The sequence below is a fragment of the Pelophylax lessonae genome (assembly GCF_965119305.1).
Source record: "Pelophylax lessonae genome assembly, chromosome: 2".
Lineage (NCBI taxonomy): Eukaryota > Metazoa > Chordata > Amphibia > Anura > Ranidae > Pelophylax > Pelophylax lessonae.
In genome coordinates, this window is record NC_138769.1 from 38,764,460 (window position 1) to 38,772,327 (window position 7,868).

Sequence of the window (7,868 nt, forward strand, 5' to 3'; positions counted from 1 at the left end):
AGTAAATAAGTATACATTACCTATCATCACCAGTTCTATTTACCATAATGTGCTATTTTCCTTATTCACTTTTTTAGGAATGGATAACATTCAACCTGGAGAGAAAATAACATACTGTACATGCAGATTTGAAGGACGAATAGATCTTCAAATTTTTTTTTTTCTATAAATACTCTTTTTTATTGTAGCACAAAACTATATTTTCTCACATTTTATTTGAAACATTTTCTTGATGGTTTTGCTGGTGACCGTTAAGTGGCCACATTATGTAAGTTAAAAGAACGCCATTACATGTACAGGATGTGTGATTTCGGTAATAGCTGTGAGTATCGGTGACACTGTCATAGCACATTTCTCCTTTTCAGTGTCAATGTCTTACCTGCAGACAATGTATCTTCTGGCTGTCCTGCTGCTTCTATACCGGGATGTATCATCCTCAGGTGAGAGCTTTATATTGGGGATGAGGAGAGGAGGGTGGGGGCAGGGAGGTCACCGCTATAAAAATGGAGTTTGTATTTAAAGTTAATGTAAATGCAAAAGTGAGAAGAATACATACTTTAATAACATTTTGTTTTTATACCAGAGTTTAGTGTCCCTTTAACTACTTTAATACCGGGCACTTTGACCCCCTTCCTGCCCAGGCCAAGTTTCAGCTTTCAGCGCTGTCACACTTTGAATGACAATTGAGCGATCGTGCAACATTGAACCCAAACTAAATTGTTATCATTTTTTTTTTTTTGTCAAATTTGTTTTATTGAGTTTTAACATGTTATACAAGGAGGGTTAGATGCAAGAATAAGAAAGTAACATCATAAGGTATAGGAATAAAGATGATTACAGATACAATGTAATATAATGAATACCAAGTAGTTCACAAATAGGAATAGTAAATAAGAAGATTTGTCCTTGAAAATATCTAGAAAGGATCAAAATCTAGTATATCATAACCGACTAAGATGTGAAGGTCATTAAAGCACAACAATATAATGTTACAAGTATAGAAAGCATGGGTCTAAATGTTGCTACCTGAACCACATGGGAAGAGTAAAAGAAGGGAAAAAGAGGAGCAAGAAAAGTAAGGAGAATAGGAAAATGAAATATGAATAAGAGAAAAAAAAATAAGGTTAAAGATAATTCCCGGGGTAATGTGCAACTTCAAGCGTTTAATATAAATACAAGAAGCTCGAATGTAAAAATACGTCACCAAGGCATCAATAAGGATTCATCAAAGTTGGAGGGTAAATAGTGTGTGACCCAAGGGCGCCAAACTTTGTCACGAGTGATGGCTTCCTTTTTGGCATGGATCATAGCTTGGTTAACTCTATGTTTGGCTTCAGCCATTATCAGCGTTGGGGATTTCCAGGCTTTGGCGATGGTCTGTTTCACAGCCGTAGTGACTTGCAGAAGGAGATTAAAGAGGGATCGGGTGAGGTTAGCCGGTCTTAAATTTAGAAGTGCTACGGAGGGGTCAGGAGAGATGGACTCTACAAACAATGTAGAAAGCATATGGAATATTTCCTTCCAAAATGTTTTAACTACCAGGCAATCCCACCAAATATGTGAATGTGATCCAAGGGCAGTACAACCTCGGAAGCAAGATGCAGGGTAACTGGGGGTAAATTTTGTAATCCTGGCAGGGACCAAATACCATCATGTGAGTACTTTATAATTTGTTTCTAATGCATCTGTATTTTGTGAGGATGATTTTGTTGCATCCCATGTCTCATTTCAATCAGTTGTTTCTAACTTAAGCCTGAAGTCAGACTCCCATTTAGCTACATAGGTAGGGTGTTCAGCATCAGTCAGGTTTGGCAATAAGTTGGGCATAGAGAGTCGAAACCAGTCCTTATGTGTGGGGATTACGTTTACATATGTCTTCAAAACGGGATAGATTATCGAGTCTAACTCTGTCTGGAATATATGGTATGAAACATTTTTTTATTTGAAGGTATCGAAGGAGTTCTGATTTCAGAAGTCCATGATTTTCGCATAAAGTGGGGAATGATTTGATTGAGGTGGGAGACGTCAATGCGCAGAATCTATTTCGATTAGAAGCAGACCATGCTCGAAAAGATTTAGGGGAGATCCAGTTATAAATCAACTGAGATAAGACATTATTTAGTCTTACGTTTTCAAGTAAAGTTGCAGGGCCTGCTTAGATTTGACTGGATTGATCAGTGATATGACTTACTTAAAGGATGGTGTAATATTTCTTGTAGACGTGAGGTTGGGCGTTCCAATGTTCCCAGTTCAGATCCCCCCTGGGGTGGAGTCTATGAAGTATAAATTTGTAATTATGTACATGGATCCCGGTGGGGATCAGTGAAGGTATATTGGGCAATTATGAAAGTAACCTACTGTTATTTGGTGTGTGGCTGAGATCCTCAGGATTGCCCACAAAACTTTATAATTGTCTTGGATGCCGCAAACCCTTCAAATAATTTCCGGGTTCCTGGTAGCAAAGCAACAAGATTTTTGAAAGTGGTTTTAAACTGTATTCAGGTATGGTGTGTGATCAATTAAGAATTAATTGAAAATTAATAAATTTCACTTACAGTTGGTTGATGGTGAAGAGGGTTTGTCACATGTCCTATAAGGCAATGTATGCTGACCATTAGCCATTGAATAATTAGATTGCAGCTTGGTATTTGTGAAAATTCGTGCGGGTACTAACTTTTTCCTGGTGGCTAGTGGAGATGGTCCTATTTATAAGGATAGTGTAGGACCCACTGATAATGGGGTACTTTGACGCAGTGGTGGGCTTGAGCACGATATGGCCATATGGTGGGACTAAATCCCCATTTTTATTTATGGATTGTCTCCATATTTGATAGTCATTTCTTTTGCATGTGTGCACTATTCTTTTTTAATATACATGTTGCCTGGTCCATAGCTGCACCGACTTTAGATATACATGTTCAGGGCTTGCTACCCCAATTTTTTGCTTGTTTATTATGTATTCGGTCTGACCAGACTTCTGAGGTTGAGCACCCCACCCCCCACACACACCTGTACTCTATCAGAGTCCACTATCAAGTAGATATAGGAGGAGTCCTTTGTAGTGCATTAGCACATCTATCCCAGCAAGGAGTGTTATCTCCAAGGGTTGGAGAGGCTGGATTCACCCCTTTTTTATGCATAGTGTAGGACCCACTGATAATGGGGTACTTTGACGCAGTGGTGGGCTTGAGCACAATATGGCCATATGGTGGGACCAAATCCCCATTTTTATTTATGGATTGTCTCCATATTTGATAGTCATTTCTTTTGCATGTGTGCGCTATTCTTTTTTAATATACATGTTGCCTGGTCCATAGCTGCACCGGCTTTAGATATACATGTTCAGGGCTTGCTCCCCCAATTTTTTGCTTGTTTACTATTTATAAGGTTGCCTGGTGGTCAGTGGCGGCCGTTTAGTTGGAGAAGCTTTACTGCAAATTCCCTGGTGGCTTAGTGGAGCCTGAATACAGGCATCAGTACCGTCCGATTTTGCACTCTCCAGTGCCTCTTCTATACCAAAATCCAAAGAAATGGTGTCAGCCCTGCCCAGTTGCCTTTTTCTAACTAGAGAATCCCGATCCCTCTCCATACCATAGAGGGAGGTGTTTTGTAGTCTAAAGCAAGGTTTCTCAACCTTCTTTCGGTCAAGGCACCCTTTAATAACTATGGACAGTCTCCAGGCACCCTTTTCTAATATGTAACAAATATTCAACAAGTCCAAGTAAGACACCCAACGTTAGAGGGGATTTATTCTTCCAAAGCAAATGCACTTTTGCAAACTGGTACTGACTAGTATTCCAATGTTTCTCTTCTCCCTCAGCTAATGTGACCCCAACTGTGATGGAGAGGGGCAGGGGAGGGTTGCTATGCAGGGGACTGACATCCTCCTTATAAAATGATGAGGCCATTGGTTGTTGGGACGCCAGCAGCTAGAAGATTGTAATGGTGCCCGATGAAAACCTGTGATTAGTGGAATTAAAAGGCACCTTTATCCACACGCCGGCTTGTATACAATTTTTGGCCAATTTTTAGCCATTTTGCCAGGGCGCCCCTGGAGAAACCTCAAGGCACCCTAGAGGGCCTGGGTACCCCGGTTGAAAAAAGCTGCTCTAAGGTAAGAACCAAGGGAGCTTATTTGACTTCTTGAGTGAACAAGACACAGGGTGGTTCTATATTTCTGGCAGGATCAACGGGTATTTTTGTTTTTGTATTTGGGATATATGCAGCCCTGGGACAAGTTTGCATACGAGGAAAATCAGAAGTGATCACTCTTGTTCTATTCAGTAACTGGAAATATAGAAAAGGGTTGGCATGACAGCCAGGGAATTAGCATTTCCAGACTGAGAATAAAAATCTTCATTATTTCTCAGGGAAGGTTCCAGTGATATCTGTTAAAAAGACTCTTCATATGTATATAAATATCATACCAAAATCTACATAACAAAATATAAATCCTGGTGATAATACAGAACGCATGATTTTGTAGGTCAAACAATGCGCTAATACATGCGATCTTCTGATTTCAGATGTTACAGTTGTGGTGGGGAAAAGAGGGAATTCTACACTTCTACAATGTGGAGGAGATCCTGGAGATCCAATAACGGGAGTAATATGGAAGATTCATCACATTAATAATTCTTCATGTTTATCCTCATATGGTGCATTAATAAAAGGACCCCGGATATACAGCACCTGCAGCACAAGAATGACATTTACCAATATAACACTGACCATCCACAACACCCAGATATCTGATGGAGGAAATTATACCTGTGAATTGTCATATCCTGAAGGAACCTTCATCAGTACAACTATTCTACAAGTATTAGGTGAGTGATATCTGATTTCTCCACTGTGATAAAGTCAATCCAATTCAGCGCTATTATTTCTGTCTTCCATATTGTATAAAAGCGAATCACAAACCAAAATAATATAATTATCCCTAAAATGTACTGTGTGTGTGGTTATAGTTTTTCTTAAAAAATAAAATCAGATCTTGATACATTTATTATGGCATGCAATGATCTAAGATATATACAGATATTTCAATTTAAAGTATATCTAAATCTAAAAGAAAAATGTAAAATATTGCAGTTTACCAATCCTTAGATGTGATGGCTGCATTGTTTTTTTTTTTTTTTTTTCATCTGGTGATCTGACCAGTATGGAAGTGTGGAAGTATAGAGACTACTGTATTTATAAAATCAGAATTCCAACTTTTAATCTCAGAATTCTGACTTTTATACTCAGAATTCTGACTTTTAAACTCAGAATTCTGACTTTTAATCTCAGAATTGTGTTTAATCAATTTTGGCATGGTCCAAACTTGTAATTTCAGAATTATGACTTGCAAAGTGAGAATTCTGACTTTTAATCTCAGAATTCTGACTTTCAAAATTAGAATTCTGTAAAAAAAAAAAAAAAATTCAAGCTTCCATACCTATGATGCATATTTCAAAAAAAGGTTTTATCCATCTGTACATCTGATAAACCATTGGCAATGATTATTTAGTAATATATGGCTTAGTAATGCATTCTTCTTTATTTCTCCAGCTCAGCCCTCTCTTTCTCTGGATATAAAGAGTGATGGATCTCTGGAGTGTAGAGCCATTGGTGGATTCCCGGCTGCAGAGATCACCTGGATCCCCCACTCAGATGATATAAACACTACAGAAATTAAAGATTTGAATGATACCTGGACAGTGATCAGCACATACAAGTCTGATGTAGACAATGTGACATGTTTTGTTTCTCATCCCACATTTGTGAATCTCTGGAGCCGGTCAATTGTATTACCAGGTAAAAATGGTGAATGTATGTAAAGTATGTTAAATTCCCCTAATGGACATAATACATCCAACCTTCTTACTATGCAAGGTTTACAATCAAAAGCCAAAATGTTGGAGGATCCCACTCTATGGACCTCAAAGTTCTTTCCCATATAGCTCAAGCAGACACAGCCTACATGATAGTGTTAACTCTGCTCTGAATTCAGAAGTGCAACAGTGTTACCACCCCATCACTAGAAATGGCATTAGGTGGACTTCACTGGCAGGCCTAATAGGTATTTGCGAGACTTTGTAGGATGGCTAAGAGAAAACTGTTTATGTATAAATGTTCTTATAATTTTATAAATGCTGCAGTACATATTTACTTCACTGGGCGGACATAGTTCAACTATAAATACCCCATAGATAGGATATTCCCTTACAGGTTGGTTATGAAAAATGTATTTTTCCTAGTAGTCATTTCAATTAATGCATATTAGGAAATTCTCCTCTTTGATTTACTGGCCACACCTCCAGGTGTACGGCCAGTGGTGCGCTATGTGCTACATGCATATCATGGTGCCTCTTATTGAAGTTTATATTACATTTATACTTTGAATGTCTGCCTCCTGTTGCTAAGACTTGTGGGTTTAAAGGTGTCTTATAAATGGGGGTGAGTGGATGTGGCCAGTAGGAGGATCCCAGATTTCATTTTGAAAATGTGGCCACCTTACCATAGGATCCCATTCATACTAGGGACTGGGTGTCAATAGAAAAGGGATGTTGGGATGCTGCAATAAAAAAGGGTTTCCTGCAAGGGTCACTGCACCGTGCAATGTACAGATGGTCCCCGGGTTACCAACAAGATAGGGACTGTGGGTTTGTTCTTAAGTTGAATTTGTTTGTAAGTCGAAACAGGTACATTTTTAGGTGTAGATCCAGCCAAAAAATTATTTTTAAGTATTTTGGATAGCATAGGGAAGGGTTGACACCCCTGTAACATTTGTTTTGCTGTCAATGTCCGTGTTCAGAAGATTTCACCTCTTTTTCTGTCCCTATGATAATTCGATTTTGAACATTTTGGCTTGTTGTGGAAACAAGGATTGGTGATAAAGCTTCGGTGGAGACACCTTTTTCCCATGATAACTCTTCCAGAAGTGAATTTCCCTTACAAGGGGTGGATTTCCACTCACTTCCTGTTGTCTCCCTCCATTTGTAAGTTGGATGTTAGTAATCCGGGGACCGCCTGTAAACTGTATGGGGTTGATTTACTAAAGACAAATAAACTTTGCACTTTGCAGTTGCTCCAGAGCTTAGTAAATGAGCAAAAGCTCTGCTAAATTCCATCATCCAATCATATCCAAGCAAAGATGTTTTTTTTTTTCTTGCTCGCGGGTATTTTTTGCAAAGTGAAGCTTTACCTCATTTACTAAGCTTTGGAGCAACTGCACTTGCAGAGTGCAGAGTCTATTTTTCTTTAGCAAATCCACCCCAATGTGTTTCTTTAGATAACATTATTAGATCATTGACATAACCAACCCAGACAAGATTGTAAATATGATTATAAATGATGACAGTAACCTTCACTGTGCCTTTTCTTTTGTTTTTAGGTCATACTCATTATTTTTGGAGGATTGTTGCACTCATCATCTTCAGTTGTCTTGTCATAGCAATCTTTTTGTGCTGCAGATACAAGTCCAAGGTCATACAAATGTAGGAATAGAAACATAACCTAAAGTGGAACTCTGGAGGACATTTGGAATCCAAAGGATCAAAAAAGTCAAGCGCAAATGATCAGAGGCCTCTCACCATTCCTGATGGTTCAATGATGGACAATGTCTGTAGACCAGAAGAATAGAACAGAGGCTCCCTGGAACAACAGCTCAGTTTATGGGTAGCGCCAGCAGCCTTGGCAAATGGCACAACTCAATCTTAAAGCACATGACCCTCTGGTGTCACTGTACCTCAGCAGCTCTCTTAGCACAGAATCTCACAGCAGATAGTCTCCTAGACCCATCACTGCAGCATGTAATACTGGACTCCCAGCCGCAGTCAGTAACAGTATAGCCATGTGTCTTTTCCCAGCAGCCTAAAATCTGA

General features: G+C 39.0%; 1 protein-coding gene across 1 annotated transcript; it reads left to right on the forward strand.

Annotated features, from left to right (window-relative positions):
• Window positions 1-388: 388 nt before the first annotated feature.
• Window positions 389-7,485, forward strand: LOC309548614 (cell surface glycoprotein CD200 receptor 2-like; the record flags this gene model as incomplete). Its single annotated transcript, XM_082248591.1, has 4 exons — window positions 389-440; window positions 4,527-4,829; window positions 5,554-5,799; window positions 7,346-7,485. The coding sequence occupies 4 exons, from the start codon at window positions 389-391 to the stop codon at window positions 7,483-7,485; spliced, it is 741 nt and encodes a 246-aa protein (XP_082104717.1).
• Between the last annotated feature and the right edge of the window lie 383 nt (window positions 7,486-7,868).